Source organism: Melanotaenia boesemani, chromosome 4, assembly GCF_017639745.1.
Source record: "Melanotaenia boesemani isolate fMelBoe1 chromosome 4, fMelBoe1.pri, whole genome shotgun sequence".
Lineage (NCBI taxonomy): Eukaryota > Metazoa > Chordata > Actinopteri > Atheriniformes > Melanotaeniidae > Melanotaenia > Melanotaenia boesemani.
This window is the reverse complement of record NC_055685.1, coordinates 36,565,113-36,581,909: the sequence shown is the minus strand read 5'-3', so window position 1 is coordinate 36,581,909 and position 16,797 is coordinate 36,565,113. Positions and strand designations below refer to the sequence as shown.

The following is a 16,797-nucleotide window of genomic DNA, read 5'->3' as shown; positions in this document are numbered from 1 at the left end:
ACACACACACACACACACACTGTACATATATATATATATATATATATATATATATATATATATAGTTGCTCTTACTTTAGCATGGCTTGTTCTTTCTCCTCTTCCTCCTTTTGCCGAGCCATCACTGCCATGATAATCTTCCTCTCCTCCTCGGTGAGGTGGCTAAGGTCCGGCAGATCCGGCATGGTTGGTGGCACGGTGGGTGGGCGAGGGCCGCCTTGGGGCCCCACCGAGGCGGACATCTTTTTGACCACCACCACCACCCCACCACCGCCGCCGCCGCCCCCTCCTCCTCGGCGTGTCGTTTCGGCTGACAGGTTCCCCGGAGCGTTTCCGAGCCACACCTCACGACATGGTCCGCGCGCAGCTCAGCGGCAGCGGCGGCGAGAAGCGCATGCCGCTCATGGTTGCAGGCACCCTCGGTTGTGCTTTTGTCTGTCCTCCTTCTGGGTGTTTTTCCCACCAGTCTCTCGTCGTTGTCGTCCCCCCCACCCCCCAATCTGCCCTCCTCTCCCCTCCACCGCTCAGATTCACGGGGAGCCCATCTCCGGCTTCTCCACGCCGGCGGGGCCCTGGTTCGCTGGGGCTGGCCTGTGATGCCTCCTCCACAATCGGACTGGAGCTGGATGTTGAGGTTGTTCAGGCGGATTCCGCGCTACTGCTCAGCTCTCTCTCACTCTCTCTCTCTCTCTCTCTCTCTCTCTCTCTCTCTCTCACTTTCTCTCTCTGTCGGTCAATGGGAGCACAGCCCTTCTTCCTCTCGTTTTTTCTATTTTTTTCTATTCGGAGGCGCGCGCTTTCTCATGTGAGAAGGGGGGTCCTCACCATTATCACACGCATGCAAGCGTTTTAGCGTGACACGCACACACACATAGTATTTTATCAGTACGCGGACACACCTACTAGCCCATAAGTAAACAAAAGTACAAAAAACAGACATGAATCTAAGGTTTAGTGCTTCTTCTCGCGATACTTTACATCTCCTTTATGGTACCAACTATAGTTAATCACATTTAAAAGGCACTTTTCAAATCAAGTGCATTCAGCACCATGGAGAGCACCTCCTCCAATTCCAGCCCATTATTGCATAACTGGCGCTATGATTGCGCCATTTATAGCCTTAATATTTTACAGTAAGTTACAACAATGCTTTCTTGAGGCTATTGTATTTTATGTATCTCATGTTGAAAACTTGTGTGTAATCTGTTCAAAATCATAGCTTTACAAGTGCTGAATTAGCCTAATTATCCTGTAACTCAAGAAAACTGCTTTTTACTTAATTTTCAGAGCTTTATTTCTTTGTTTTCTCCACTTCAGATACTACGCTAAACAAATCGTTTAAAATGTTGAGTCCCAGGAGATTTCAGGGCTCTGTTTCTCCCAGTGAGGCCAAAGCTTGCCGGTCGATCAAACAGCCTCAGTCAGAGTTTCTCTTGGACTGCCCGCCCTCCTCCCTCCCACTGTTTTTGCATTCAGATCCAGACTCCTAGGCTATACCGATCCGGCGCTGTCACCGGTTTCTCCCGGATGACGTAATGCCGCGCGAGTGACTGCGTCCATCCAGCAGATGGCATTAACACTGTTTGTCTGCTGCATCTGCCTCTCAGCCTTCATCAAGTGACGTCACCGAGGAGGTGACTGTACCGCGATGACGTCAACTTCCCGTGGTGCAGGATTTTGTCATCATTTAGGTCGTGACTAAAGACCACCAGCCCTGAATGGCATGAGTCGTGCTAAGGGGAGATCCTCATGAATTCATCCTGAATGGCTTCTGCAGGACTCTGGTGGTGGTTCAGGTGGCGCTACCAGACAGAAACACAAACACAGCTGTGGACCTGTCAGTGTCATAAACATAATTGACATAAATTAACCACTCATATCTCAAATATCTAAATAATTGTGGAATTTTGGTTGATTTTAAACAAAGTGTATGGGCAAGAATTCAGAAAGTCTGAAACTCTGTTTCTTAGTGTCTTGAGACACCTTTTGAGTCTTTATATTTTCTTCTCTTTGGCATTTTGATGGTCAGTTAGCGTTTGTCTTTTAACATTAGCTGCTTTTTAAGCCCAGTCCTTAATTTGACCATTTTATCATGAACATAAGAGGACAATGGTCAGAGTAATTGGTTCCAATTTCTTAAGTTGAATAATTATAATTAAAAAAGAAAACTCACCAGAGATAAAATAGTTTGACAGACAGACAAGAGGATGTTTTCAGCAACATGGTGGTTCCCACTGGTGTGCAGTGTGTCCTTAAAACATCTGATGAAACTGGACTAGTGGAGTACAAAAGAAGTCTAAAATATCTCCATGCAATTATAAATATCTTCTTCCCCATTAATATACCGCCATCTAGTGGATATATGATCACACTACAGCAACAAGGTAAAAACCCTGTAACAGCCCACCAAGTTCGGTCACTTCAGTAAAAGGGAAATCTGGCAATTATTAAGAATAATTACAAACATGGAGCCAGAAATAATAATAATAATAACAACAACAACAACAACAATAATAATAATAATAATAATAATAATAAACAAATACATAAATAAATAAACAAAACAGAACAAAAAATAAAAGCAAACAAAAAAATGTGTGTGAAATATGACATTTCAAATAATAAAAAATAAATTCAAGAAAAAAAGCTGGAAAAAGTCACAAGGTTAAAACAAAAATGTGATTACAATATGTAGCAACTATAGACTTAGAATATAAAGTTTTTTTTCTGATTTGTAAAATCAATCTGATTGATTGATCAATCAATCAATCACAGGCGGCCCCCTCTGGAGCCAGGCCTGGAGGTGGGGCACGGAGGCGAGCACCAGGCCTTTGCCCATGGGGCCTGGTTGGGCTTAGCCCGAAAGGGTGACATTCCAAGTGGCCAACCGGAGATCTGGCCATACGGTTGTCGGTGCCTGTTGTGGAGGAAATTCCCGAACTCATTGGTGGACAAAAGCAGTGAGGGATGCCATCAAAATGAAAAAGGAGTCCTATCAGGCCTTTTTAGCTTGTGGGACTCTGGAGGCAGCTGATGGGTATCGGCAGACTAAGCAGAACACGGCTTCGGTGGTCATAAGGCAAAAACTCAGGCGTGGGAGGACGTTTGGAGAGGCCATGGAGAATGACTTCGGGACGGCTTTGAGAAGCGTCTGGTCCACCATTCAGCGGCTCAGGAGGGGGAAGCAGTGCTCCATCAACACTGTGTACAGTGGGGATGGGGGGGACTGCAGACCTCGACAGAATGTTGTAGGTCGGTGGAGGGAATACTTCAAAGACCTCTTCAATCCCACTGACACATCTTCGACAAGGAAGCAGAGTCCGGGGCTGAGGTCACTGAGGTGTTTAAAAAGCTCCTCAGTGGCACGGCCCCGAGGGTGGATGAGATCCACCTGGAGTTTCTTAAGGCCCTGGAAGATGTAGGGCTGTCTTGGCTGACACGCCTCTGCAGCATCGCATGGACATTGGGGACAGTTCCCCTGGACTGGCAGACCGGGGTGGTGGCCCCCCTCTTCAAAAAGCGGGACTGGAGGGTGTGCTCCAGCTTCAGGGGGATCATACTCCTCAGCCTCCCTGGTAAGGTTTATTCAGAGGTCCTAGAGAGGAGGGTGGTTTTCTCCCCGGTCGTAGTATAGTGGATCCGCTCTACATCCTCTTCGGGGTCTTGGAAGGGGCATGGGAGTTTTCTCAACCAGTCTAAATGTGCTTTCTGGACTTGGAAAAGGAGTTCGACCGTGTCCCCTGGGGGCTCCTGTGGGGGTGCTGCAGGAGTATGAAGTACTGGACCCCCTTGTGTGAGCTGTCCAGTCCCTCTACAACCGGTGCCAGAGCTTGGTCTGCATTGCCGGCAGTAAATCAGATTTGTTTCTTAACTTATAATAAATCATGAGTAATAATAAGTCACTGTACTGTTTTCAAGGGATTTATTTACATAATTCTCTATTTTTGAAACTAAACAAACAATACTTTATTTTTCCAAATAATTTAATTTAATTTAATTTAATTTAATTTAATTTAATTTAGTTTAATTTAATTTAATTTAATTTAATTTTTAATTAACCAGTTGATATTTTATTCAGTGAAATTCTTTTTTTGTGGCATGATGCTGCTTGCAGGAATGACCACCTTTCTGTCTTTCAGTGAAAATGAAGAAGCCTCTAACTGAACCGACTCTATTGCTTCCTCACCATGTTGTGTAGAGGATATGGACAATCTTGCTTCTCTGGACAATCAGTTCCAGAGTTATGACCAGCACAAAACTAGACATATTGATCAGTTTATTCGCTTTAAAGTCTCTGGCTACGACGCTGCTGCCCCAGCAGTTTCCTCAGCTTCCTTAAGTAGTAGATTCTGCTCTGTTCTTTCATCCAGATGCTTCTATGTTGCATATCCTCCTTGTCTGTTGTCCAGCTAAACTCTAGGGTATTTGTGTTCCTCCACCACCTCCATCTCTTCTCCCAGGATGTAAACAGCACTTTGTTTCTTCATGTTCTTGCTGAAGGAAGTTTATGCCACAATATTGTATTTTTTTAACCTTTTTTTTAGGGAAATACTTTTTCCTTTAAATTTAAAATAATATAGGAAATATGAAGATATGAACATGTCAGAACCTTCCTTTGAATCATGATTTCTTTTATTCACATTCAGGTGCATCCAGAAGCAGTATCATCTCTTCCTTAAGCTACACACGATGAATATAAGAAAAGTTGAACTTGTCCCAAATGGTTTAACGTGTGAATCCGTTTTTATTTTCACTTTATCCTGTTTGTTATACAGATTATATATTTCTGTTCATAAAGATTTGACAAAACATTATGATACTCTTTAATTTTGGGGTCTAGAAATACTCAGACAGTCATCTTGACAGTACTTTTATTTAAGCGTGATAATTTTGTAACATTTCATTTGAAAGCACCTTTAAAACACTACCTTTTAACACCTTAAACACCATTAATAATAGAAAATCTCAAAATAAACTATCCATTGACCTTTTATACTGATGATGACTGCACACAAAAATAAAGTTGTCTGTTCTCTTGCACCAGTTTGAACTTTTAAAGTGTCGCAGTGACATCTAGTGTACACACGTGGTACTGCAGGCACTTTTTCCATCTTGTTATACACGTCTAAAGAAATATTCATCATGTAGATATTTGATCTGTTTTTTAAACTTATTTTATTCGCTTTGTTGATTTATTTTCAAACTGTAAACCAGAAAAAATATCTTTGACAGTAACTGCAAGCATCTGCACAAATATTCTGGACATAAATAGTCACCTTTCTCCTGGATCATTTCAGCAAACTTCAGCACACAAGAAAGCATGTTTTTGTTTTATTCTTTGGCTCATTCTATTTGCTGATGATCGCTGTGTCCACATCTTCTGTGCGGGACACCACTTTTCCATCTATCAGTTCCTCGATCACCACCTTTGTCCTCTGGCTGATGACTGGTTTACCTGCAGTGAACATCAAAGAACAACTGAATCCTCCTTTCATTTTTAACATCTCAAGAGGTTAAAATACAGCAGTTATGTAAACTTACGTTTTTCTTCTTTCACCTCTACAACCTTTACTTTCCTGCAAGATGGATCAAAGTAAAATATGCAATGGTTAAATGGGATGTTGAACAATTTCCTCCTTTTTATTCTGAGCCTATACTTAATATCTTAATAACTTACTGTGCTTCCTCTCCATCCAGCAGTCGTCTGTACTCTGCAATCTCCATCTCCAGCCTGGTTTTGATGTCCAGCAGCATCTGGTAGTCGGCGGCCTGTCGCTCTATGTCTGCCCTCATCTGGCTGAGCTCGCTCTCCAGGCTGTCCACCCTGGCCTGAAGCTGCCGCAGCTGCAGGCTGTAGCGGGACTCTGTGTCTAACAGCTGACCCTCCATGGCAGATTTCTGCTCAGAAGAACAAAAGCAGAACGTAAGCCTTTGTGACTGTGAAATTTTTGTTTTTAGTCTCTAAGTTGCATGAGGAAACTAACAGCTTTAGAGACTACTGTTTATAGTTCAATTAAACATAAGACTACCAGGCTGAGCTGGGACTGCAGTTCAATCTCCAGGGCTTGTAGGGTCCTCTTGAGCTCACTGATCTCACTTCGTGAGGACTGGAGAGTCTCCGTGCTAGATGCCACATCCTTATTCAGTTCGTCAAACTGGAAAATATCAAATTTGACATGAAAATGGTCAAAAAGCTGTCCAGGCTGCCACAAAAATCACTTGATTTTAAAGACTTGTCCTTCATGCCTTGATGCTATTGCCTTCCTTACCTTGACTTTGTACCAGGCCTCCATATCACGGCGGTTCTTCTCAGTGATGCCTGCGTACTGAGTTCTGATTTCCTCCATGATCCTGCCCAGGTCCTCCTGAGGTTTTGCCTCCACCTCTACATTCACAGAGCTGGTCGTGGCGTGGCGACGCAGGGCTGCAAGCTCCTACGAGCAGGTAAAGATGAAGAATGTCAAACAGAAAAGTGAAGGAAGGAACACTATCCTGAGAAAGGAGAAGTTACAAACAGACTTTTCAGATATTCTTCATGAAATAAAAACTAAATTGTTGGGAGAAAAAATTATTTCATGTCTTGGCAGGTATTCATAGAACTGCCAACATGGTTTTGTTTGATGGTTTAATTTCCTCCGGGATTATTAAAGTATTCTGATTTTTATATGCTGTTTTCTGGAGAAGAACCTGCAACTGATCAGGATTCTTGTGGTCAGGCCATCTCTGGTTCAGAGGTGCAACACTAACTCTTACCTCTTCATGGTTCTTTTTCAGGAAGACCAGCTCCTCCTTCAGGCCCTCCACCTGCATCTCCAGGTCAGACCGACAAATGGTCAGTTCATCCAGAACCTTGCGCAGCCTGGCGATGTCTGCCTCCACCGCAGTGCGCAATGCAAGCTCGTTCTCATACCTGTGAGGCAAAATATGAAATGTTTGTGTTTGCTGCACCTGTGTAAAAATCAACATCATCAAAGACTTGGCAGAGTTTTTAACAAAACCAGTTCAGCCAGTTTATCACTTTGCTTACCGTTAAAGTCCAGTGTCCACATGGGTGAATCAGATGCATGACTAATGTGAACTAATTAAATAATAAGGTAAATAATTATGCCTCTCCTGCTGGTACTCACAGAACACATAATAGGCAGGGATGATTAACTCGAATGTAAAATTTCCACTTACTTCATTCTAAAGTCTTCTGCTGCCAATTTGGCGTTATCGATCTGCAGCATCAACCTGGAGTTATCCTGCATGGCAAAACTTATCTAAACAAAAAGAAGAAGAAAAAAGAATCAGAGAGAAAGTGTTAGTGGGTTCATATCCACATGTAAAACCATTACACAAGTATGTTAGTAATGGATCATGTAGAAGGAGGACTGGCAGGGTTTCATTGTTTGGTAGATTAGCGTTCTTTACGCCTCATTTGCATTCCGCTGTTGACATCACATCTCACTTCTGCTCTTTAAATGTCAAGCTGCAAGGTGTTGTCTGAAGGTTACAATGACAAATAAGAAATATTTCCATCTTACAGGTGCTCAAAAATGTAATGTTTAACCTGATCCACATCTCGTGCCACACACACCCATGATGCTACCTGTTAGTATGCAGAACACTGAAAGCTTTACGCACTCATATATTATTGGATATTAAGTTTTATATGGGGAAGAGACTTTTTTTCTTCTAATTACTTACTTTATTTCGGATAATTTACCTAATTTCATTTAAGTTTGACAAGGGATCCAACAGAATATAATTACAGTAATAATAGGGAGGAAATAATATTAATAAATGAGAAAAAAATTGCATTTGGAAACTAAAAACGAAGAGTTCGTGTTAATAAGTTTACCTTTCTGCGCAGATCGGCGATAATGGCCTCATACTTGCTGTAGTCCCTCACGGTGGGGGTCTGCTTCTCGTACCACTCCCGGATCTGACGCTCCAGCTGCGCATTGGCTGACTCCAGAGAGCGCACTTTGTCCAGGTAGGTAGCCAAGCGGTCGTTCAGGTTCTGCATTGTCGCCTTTTCGCTGCCCGACACCGAGAAGTTGTTGTTGTCGCCGCCTGTGAGCGCCTGCGACAGATCGAAGCCGGAGCCGATGCCGTTGGAGGCGTAGGACACGCGGACATTTCTGCCTCCTGCGCCGCCATAGACGCTCATACCGCGGCGGGGGCTCGAGTATGAGGGTGCTGAGGAGAGGGACATGGCGGATAATCCTGAGCGGCGCACGGAGGTCATGGTGGCTTCTGTTCTGTGGTGAAGAGATCTCTGGAGTGGCGCAGAGGAAACGGTGTTGAGGCGGCCCTGAGGATGAGTTTTATAGCCTCTTGCCTCCTTCCCGGACATGGGAGCGGCCAACAGGTGTGTAAAAAGATGCTTGCCTGCAGTGGGTGTAACAACAGGACAGGGCGGGATGAGTTGGCTGTTTAATAACGGCTGTCAGGACTCATTGTGTGCGAGTCATTGTTCACTTTTATGTGATTAAGTTTTCCTGATGGGTATAATCTCAAGAGGAAATGGGGAATTTATTTAAGTCTGAGGCTTATTGACCCTGATCTGATCTCTACACTTTAACTGGAAATTAAAAAAAAACAGCCCATAATTGTTACAGCTTTACCCTTCAGCACGTCCCTCTTAAATAAGCGTTCAATTTCATTAATTAGTCTTCAGGAATAATTATCCAGACGTTTTGAAGGACTTTCCAAAGCTCTTTGGAGATTGGTATGTTCTCCGGGCAGGATTCACCACTCCATTAGACCTGTTGTCGTTGATTTGCTGTTCGATTAAATTAAGAACTTTTACCAAACCATTACAAAAAGTTACCATCCTTTCTTCTTTAATCTTTATTTCATTAAAAAAAAAAAAAACTGTGGGCCCAGACAGATTTTCTGACACTTTTCTTTAGGATGGGTTTGTTGAATCTGAGATTATTTGTTTATAAATCACAATGAACTGTTGAGAAAAATGGATCCAAATCATACCACCACCACCACCATACGTTATTGGATTTTACAGTTTATTGCTGATAATGGACTCGTAAACATTAGTGTTAGTTAGAAGTTACTTCAGGTTAGTTTGTGGCTTCAGAGACTAAAAATCCCTGCTGTTGGAGTTATCTTGGTTGGTCAGACACACCTGAGAAAAGGAGTCTTGAAAACTCCTGCTTTTCTACACATTCTTTCTGACTGTGGATTGGTTGAAATGACCGTTTTCCAGCCCGATGAGCATCAACATAGTTTCTGTGAGGTCATCAGAAACTATTATTGTTCATGACTCAAACAAACACCTGTTGTTTAAATTAAGTGATTTCTCACAAATAACGCATCATCAAGAATGACACATCGACTCATATGTTTTTTTTACCTGGTAATGATGGTATCTGAAATATTTGAGTATCAGCCAAGTAAACAGGTTTCCTCTTCATAAATGTCTGTTCAAACTTTTGTCACAGAACAATTAATTCTTGATAATCGAGTCCGACGTAAAGACTCAGCTGACCAGGATCACCATGCTGCAGCTGTGCTTGCTATTAAGCCAGTTATAGCTGCTACAATCAAGTTAAAATGTGGATCTAATCAGAAGGTGCTACATGAATCCACGTTTCACACAATCAGACACTTAAATGATTTCCTTGTAAATTAAAAACAACATGAATCTTGTGCCACTAAAGTGTTTAAGGTCTGACCAAGACCCCATAAAATTTAACACCGCAGTCATAAAAGGCGAAATGGGGACAAAATTGGTCAAACACAACAACTATAACCTGATGCATCTAATATACATAGAGCTTGTTTAAACTCTATTAATGAGAGTAGTTCCTGAAGATGCCCGAGATTTTGTACAATGAAATTCTTTCTTCCCAAGTTCAGTACTGACACTGATGGATAATATGAGTAGACCATTGGAATGAAGGCACGAAGTTCCAGCACTTTTTTGATGGATATAAGTCTGCAGATAACTTGGGAGCAGACCGATAGATTTATAGATAAGAATCCTGCGGTGTCTGAGTCTATGAGCAGTGTGCAGATGTGTGTGTGAGGGCTTTAAGATTGATGACGAATCTTAGTTCTCCATGGTAGATGTAAAACATGTAAAAAGATGAATGCCTGTAGAACATCACATAATAAAAAGTGCTAGCAACAAGTCTTTTTTTGGCATTTGGCACATGATCTTTGCATATAAAAACTACACAGTTAACTGCTCAGAAAATGTGTTCAGTGTTTTTCTGCCCCAGGCTGCAGCTGTTGTGGTAGTTATTGCAAAGAAACACTTGGTCTCAGATGTTTGTTTCCCTTCATCATAGAGTTGAAAGTTGGCTCAGTGACTTAGTGTCATGAATTAAACTCAGTCTTTTAGTAGTTTCAGAAGTCTGACAAAGCAGCAAATTACATATTTTAACGTCACAAAGGAGGAAAAACCGATATGCACAAATGACTAAATTGTAATTAGAAACATCATTAATTTAACGCGGTGGTGGCCTTTCTGTGTGGAGTTTGCATGTTCTCCCCGTGTATGCGTGGGTTCTCTCCGGGTTCTCCGGCTTCCTCCCACCGTCCAAAGACATGCATGTTAGGTTAATTGGACACTCTAAAATTCTCCCTAGGAGTGAGTGTGCGTGTGAATAGTTGTTTGTCTCTATCTGTGTTGGCCCTGCGACAGACTGGTGACCTGTCCAGGGTGTACCCTGCCTCTCACCTGTTAAAATGCTGGGATAGGCTCCAGTTCACCCGCGACCCGAAATGGAATAAGCGGTCATGATAATGGATGGATGGATTAATTTAACGCCTTAATAATGACGTCCTCCTGTCCAAGAGAAGATGGATTATTACGGACCACAGCACTAATAATGACCGTGATTTTAGACTCTAAGTGGGTCTTCTACAAGCTAATGCTTCAGTACATCTCAGAGATGCTTTTCAGAGCAGGTAAACATTTATATTGGCAGCGGCAGAGGTTTACTTCTGCATAAACAGAAACTCTAAAGCCAACATTGTTGACAGCTGCAAGGCAGTTTAGTTTTGCATAATGGCAATTCCTCTGAACTTGAATGAGTTTCAGTTCTCAGGGAAAACACATTCTGATAACCGCAGGAATTTGTCCAACCACATCTGTGCATTGGTAGGTTGTGCTTAATTACCAGCGTGGGCCACATTAAATAGTTCAGTTAGAGGTGATTGACAGGTTGGATAGAGGAGTAGCACCCATTAATCAGGTGATCTCAGATTTTATTGCCTTTTGTAAGAGACAGAGCTCAAAAAGTGCTAACATGTTAGAAAATCAGATAATTTATACATAAACCCTTTAAAATAAAATTACAAGGAGGATCAATTTTCAGCCAACACTGGAGGCATTTGAGGCTTCTATATCTTTGTAACCTTCTTGTTTTGCATGTTCACATGATGCTTTTTATTGTAAGAGGACATATAAATGAAACTTAACACTGTGCCTGAGCATTTTCACTTAACCTTAAAACATTAGTAATATTAGTCTTAAAAAAACAGATTCAGACTGTCAGGACCCCTTCAGTTTGCAGTGTGGGGTTGACATGGGGGATGATGGGTGACCACGGCATGGACGACTTTATATGTGTGAAGGCATCATTGATGCAGAAGTAGATGTTGGAGTTTCGTAGCGACATATGTTGCTTTATACACACACAGTGTGTGTATTGACTGACCTGCCTGTCTGCAACAGTTAGTATTATCAGTTCCCAAACTATTCAAAAGTCTCATTAAATGGAAGCGGATGAAACTCAATTGTGTCCAAACCGTTTTTTGCGTATTGCTGCATCAAATTCTATATTTGTTTATCTTTTCTAAGTGCAAGTAGTTCACTGAAACACTGAAAATTCATTTGCATGTGTATCTGTTAGATAAAGGTTAGAACATATTAAAGTTTTTGTTGCATTTGATAAAGTGGCTTTTTTAAGAAATCAAATTGTTACTATAGAGAGATAATTAGCTGCATAAAGAAGTGATAACACTTTCTGCATACAGTATAATACATAGTTAAATAGAATTCACTCACATGTTTGTATTATTTATTTCATCCTGTAACAGTCAAAGGGGAACAAAACAGTCATCTGATATCTCACTTGTTGATTAACTACTGGCTTTATTCATTCATTTTAACTGACATAATTACTCATAATGGCAAGAAAATAACCAACATCTAATAATAATAATAGTAATATTAATTAATTCACATTGTTTTACTGTATATTGTGTTTACAGTTTGTTTGCTTTCACTAAGATTCCAAGCAGATTTCTTTTTTGTGTCGTTTTCCAGTCTGAGCTCTCAGATTGTTTATCTCTCTGTAACTTTACTCCATTACCACACATTTAACTCTTCCAGTGTATGTCAATTTTAGCCTAAAGTACTTCATTAAAATCTTTAACTGTTTATGTTTTTGGCTTAAAGTTCAAACTAATGGCTTTCCTTTCTTCCCAGTTTGCGACGTCAGCTCAGGACTAGTCTGTCTGTTGACCCCCCTCCAAACAACTTATAACAACCATAATTACACTGTGCTGACTTGTTTCAAAGTATGTGCCCTGCCCTCAACTGTGAAAGACTGAACCTGCCTCTCCCACTAATTGTTTTGTGAGACACACGCAAAGGGGTAACCCCAAGGTGTTGCACAAATTCCCAAAGGGATTGTGACAGAGATAACAGTTTCCAGGGCCTGAAAACATAAACGACTCGTGTTTTTTCTCCAGGTTTTCCACTCATTTGGGGCACTCATGGAAGCTTTTGTTTTATCTTGAATCTTCAACAAGCACCAGCATTCACCGCTGACATTAATGCCAAAGATGAACTAATGATTTTTTTAAATGAGCATTCCCAGGCTGTCACGAGGAGCCACTCTGACTGGTTCCGGCATGCATGAGCAACAGATTAAGCTGTTCCCTTCAGCTGTCTGTTTGAAAAGAATCATTAAAGGTGTTTTGTTGAGCATCATGTTATGTTTGTACATCTTATTACAAACTGAAATGTCTGGAATGATGCGTAGCTGGAAGTCGACCTCGGTTATGATCAGCATTTAATTATAAAGGTGTGGAGGTTTTCACAGAGTCAGGCTAAAACTGGAGCTCGTTCTGCTTCTGAAGCCTGAGCTGAAACTAGAATATCTGACATGTGCAAAGCAACTTTTATATAAAATTTTATAGTGTAAAGATGGATTTGAAGTAGAATATAAGTCAATATTACAGCTACATTTTTGTTTTTGGGATCAGAGCTGATAATTTTCTGTCTCATTGTCAGTTTTTCTTAAACACATCCAAGTCTTGTTCTTCCCTTTCTTTTACTTGCAAAGTGGCATGTTGAAACAAGAGAGAAGTTCTTTGTTATCTGCAAAATAACTGTGTTGTTTAGCTTGAAGATCTCCTGAAAGTTCACTGAAGAGCACAAGTATAAAAAAAACAATTCCAGAGAAAAGAACACACGCCTGTGTCATGAGAGTTGAATAATACTGTAGGTAAATGAAAAGGTGTGTTGACAGAAATGTACAAATTATTTTGACTTAGGTATCAAGGCCTATTCTGTTGCTGCTTGTGAAGGTTTTGACATTTAATTATTTACAAACTACTTCTGAAAAGCAGAAAGCCTAACTGGGTTCACCAGCTTAGCTTTCTTTAAAAGACTAATCTTTCTAGGCAAATTTTGACCAATTTTCTGCCAGAAAGACCCTAAATTGAGCAGATTGTCTTTGGTGACTTCTCTCTGCTCTGTCTGCAAATGACAGCATCTGTGCTGATTGTTCCATCTTTGTTTTTATAACTCCCAAACTTCCCTAAAGGGCCGACAGGTTTTGTAGATTTGTCCTTGAGTGTGGACGAGAATGTCAGATGCGACGATGAATTGTGCGATTTTTCCAATGGGTCATTGAATACAGATTGATCATTCTATTTTTCCATTGTGTGATGGTCATTCCAGATGTGTTTGAACCTAGACAGGCTAACATTAAGATTCCTTTTGGAGTTAAATAATAATCTGCTCTGTAGAGGAAGAAATATGCAAATTTCCTAAAGAGGAATGATGTGGCTGTTTGCATGTTTTACATATTTTCTGCGTAGTCTGAATATGTCAGACATCTCAGCATGCAGCGTTTGTTAAGACTGCTGGAGTGAATTATATCTTATGAGAGGTGACTTCAATGCATTTCTGTCTGTCTGAATAAACAAAATGTTTCCACCCTAAAGGGGCCGCAGCTCTAGTTGACTTTGTTCTGACTCATAATTCTGTCTGCATGAACAAACATTACACCTCTTCTGGATGAGACCCATATTTTCCACCCACACTGTCATCCTCAGTTTTTCTGTGCTTTGTCATTTTCTTACAGGGTATGCAGAGTTACAGCTGCAAAAGGATTGTGACCAGAAAGGATTACTGAAACACAGCCTCTTTTCAGACTCTGAATTTGATGAACTGCCTTAATATCTCATTCTCAGATAAGAAAGGCAGGTATGACAGTAAGTCCTATGAGTCACCGCTGAATGATGACTTTTTATGCAAAAAGTGTTATTGTATCTTAAATCAGAATCATAAGACAAGTCTTAGCAGAACATAACCCTTACAGCAGTCTGGTTAAGAGTTTATAGTAAAATAATCCCCTTTGCAATTTTGGATTACAGCCACAATGGCTGCCATTCAGGATGTTAAGTGGTGTACAAAATATCATGTATGGACAAAAACCTGCTGCCATGGAGTTTGTTTTATAAATGTTACAATGGATCAAAGTTATTTTGGCTTTTTGTACAAGGTGTTTATTTTCGTTGGCAGTGAAAAATCTTCAGTGAAAGGCTCTTTGTACGGAAAATGAGGAACAGGATCAAAGAGCTTCTAAAAAAACCCACCCCACGGTGGAACAGAGGCAGGGGAATGTAAAGTCAGAGAGGTCAGCTTTGTGAGAGTGTTTGGTGATAAACACATAATCTGATGCTGACTTGTTTTGTTTCCCGTTCTCGTAAAGCAGTGTCCACCCCATGAATCCTCCACCTCTTCTGAAATTTGACTAACAAGTCAGCGCCTGCTTCAGACCTGAGTTTACCCTCTTTCGCTCCCACGAGTGTTGTCAGGAGTCATTTCTTAGCTCTCTCAGCATGACAGGAACAGGCTCAGTAGCATTCTCTGTTTACAGCAGAAATCATCAGACACAGACATGACAGGATTCCCTGCAACGCCCTCAGAAGCGCTGTTTCTCCAGGATGCTATCTGCATGTGAAACATCGTAGTCATCATCGCTTGCAAAGAGAGAGCCACCTTGCTGAAAGGGTGTGGGAGTGTGATGACAGTAAGTGTCACGGCAGTCCTGTCTAGATATTTTCCTACTGTCTAAATGATTTTTGTTTTTGTCTAATTAATAAAACAAAATTACAGTCTAACACTAGATATCCTGTCTCTCTCTCATCTCTTTATCTCAATGCTTCTTTCTCTGATACTGAGTGATAAACACAATTTTCACGAACTGTCAGCCGGATCACATGAAAAAGTCACCTGACTGTCACATAAAGTCTAGACAGAGGCAACATTTGCACAGCGGTTGTAGCAGTCTGTATAAATAACCTACACATCCTGCAACATAGCAAAGCGTACCTGTTTGCTCAGTGGGGAAGACATCAGATCAGCTAATGTACTCAAAGTACAGTACTTGCAAATTTCCAAAGCGACTTCAAACAGAAAAAGAAGGCAAATGAAAACAGAAAGAAAAGCATGCCAGAAGAGATTTAACTGTATCAGTCAAAAATAATGGAGACATTTTCAACTTGACATTTCAACCTGTTTAGCCTTTGCTTTAAAGGTCCAGTGTGGAGGATTTAGTGCCCCCCAGTGGAGATGCTGCAGATTGTAACAGGTTTGATTCAGCTTACTTTTTCCTTCTCTTCCAGGTGGAAAAGGTTTGTCCTTAAAAAGAGAAAGCTTAACTAAAGTCTGGTTAGTCCATCAGGACTACTCTCCTTGGTCTGACAGCAGCTTATTTAAGCTCTTTCCTTTAAAAGGACTAAAAGCTGTTATGCCTTTCTTTGCTGTCGTGTTGTCCATCTCGCTCATCCTTGGGTTCGGACTGAACTGGGGAAAAGAGCATTTAGGTATTCTGCCCCATCTGCCTGGAATACCCTCCAGGCTGAATTGAAATTTTTTGGTCTCGTTTTGCCTGTGGAGTTTTGTTAAATCTTAAAGGATAGACAACAAGAATCAATTGATGTGATTGACTTAATTCTGTTTGCACTGGATCAGTATTTTTGTTTCACTGTAAGCTGCTAGAACAGGTATTATTTTGTATTATTTATTGTGACGTGTCACTGACCTCTTGGCCAGGTCACCCTTGAAAATAAGATCTTGATCTCAGAGGGTTTTAATCTGGTAAAGATAAAGGTTCATAAATAAATAAAGCAGAAAAATGGCCTTACAACACAGCAACACCCTTTTCCCAAACTGCTACAATTACTGAAAAATAACTTTACACTTCGATTCAAGTGGATAATCTTAGGGGGCGTTGAGTAGCCTGTGGCTCCACTCCACCCCTCTTCTTCTCAAGATCTGCCTCTTTTAAGATCAGTAAGCCTCAGATTATGTGTAAGAGAGCATAAAGTAAACAGCCTGAGCTCAGACCATACATAAGTTAATTCTCGAATAGCAATTTCATTATCAAATATTTACATTTGCCTTATAGTTGGTTGGTTATCAATCCCTTTTTAAGCGACAATCTTGTCACGAGCCATGTGCCGAACCGGCCCAAGTTGATAAAACCTGCACCACAGAGTGAAATGACTGCTGGTCGGTGAATGTCCCATTCCTAGGTAAAG

At 41.1% G+C, this 16,797-nt stretch overlaps 3 protein-coding genes across 21 annotated transcripts in view; 1 reads left to right on the top strand and 2 right to left on the bottom strand.

Moving 5' to 3' along the window:
• Window positions 1-737, bottom strand: part of rims1b (regulating synaptic membrane exocytosis 1b) — a 98,703-nt gene extending 97,966 nt beyond the window's left edge. For 2 of the 14 annotated variants that reach the window (XM_041982550.1, XM_041982549.1), the window contains exon 1: window positions 76-723. In XM_041982550.1, coding sequence (XP_041838484.1) covers window positions 76-242 — 167 coding nt within the window. In that variant the 5' untranslated portion in view covers window positions 243-723. Of the gene's footprint in view, window positions 1-75 lie in introns of all 14 variants that reach the window. The other 12 variants (XM_041982552.1, XM_041982551.1, XM_041982553.1 and 9 more) reach the window with 7 other exon arrangements.
• Window positions 738-4,857: 4,120 nt separating this feature from the next.
• LOC121638100 (keratin, type I cytoskeletal 13-like) lies at window positions 4,858-8,314 on the bottom strand. Its single transcript, XM_041982581.1, has 8 exons — window positions 7,844-8,314; window positions 7,180-7,262; window positions 6,754-6,910; window positions 6,270-6,434; window positions 6,030-6,155; window positions 5,678-5,898; window positions 5,542-5,576; window positions 4,858-5,455 (listed from the first exon to the last, which is right to left on the bottom strand). Exons 1-8 carry the CDS (start codon window positions 8,231-8,233, stop codon window positions 5,349-5,351), a joined length of 1,284 nt encoding a protein of 427 aa, XP_041838515.1. The 5' UTR covers window positions 8,234-8,314; the 3' UTR covers window positions 4,858-5,348.
• Window positions 8,263-16,797, top strand: part of krt222 (keratin 222) — a 33,144-nt gene continuing 24,609 nt past the window's right edge. For 3 of the 6 annotated variants that reach the window (XM_041982577.1, XM_041982576.1, XM_041982574.1), the window contains exons 1-2: window positions 8,267-8,356; window positions 14,334-15,284. The gene's annotated coding sequence lies outside the window, so the exon portion shown is untranslated. Of the gene's footprint in view, window positions 8,357-14,333; window positions 15,285-16,797 lie in introns of all 6 variants that reach the window. The other 3 variants (XM_041982578.1, XM_041982579.1, XM_041982580.1) reach the window with 3 other exon arrangements.

What these genes read in the sequence shown, in the direction of transcription:
- LOC121638100 (XM_041982581.1), bottom strand. Translation starts at nt 8,233, where the DNA reads ATGACCTCCGTGCGCCGCTCAGGATTATCCGCCATGTCCCTCTCCTCA. An exon ending in TCGCCGATCTGCGCAGAAAG is followed by an intron (nt 7,263 to 7,843) that starts GTAAACTTATTA and finishes CTTTTTGTTTAG; the next exon opens with ATAAGTTTTGCCATGCAGGA. An exon ending in AGAGGTGAAAGAAGAAAAAC is followed by an intron (nt 5,456 to 5,541) that starts GTAAGTTTACAT and finishes TGTTCACTGCAG; the next exon opens with GTAAACCAGTCATCAGCCAG.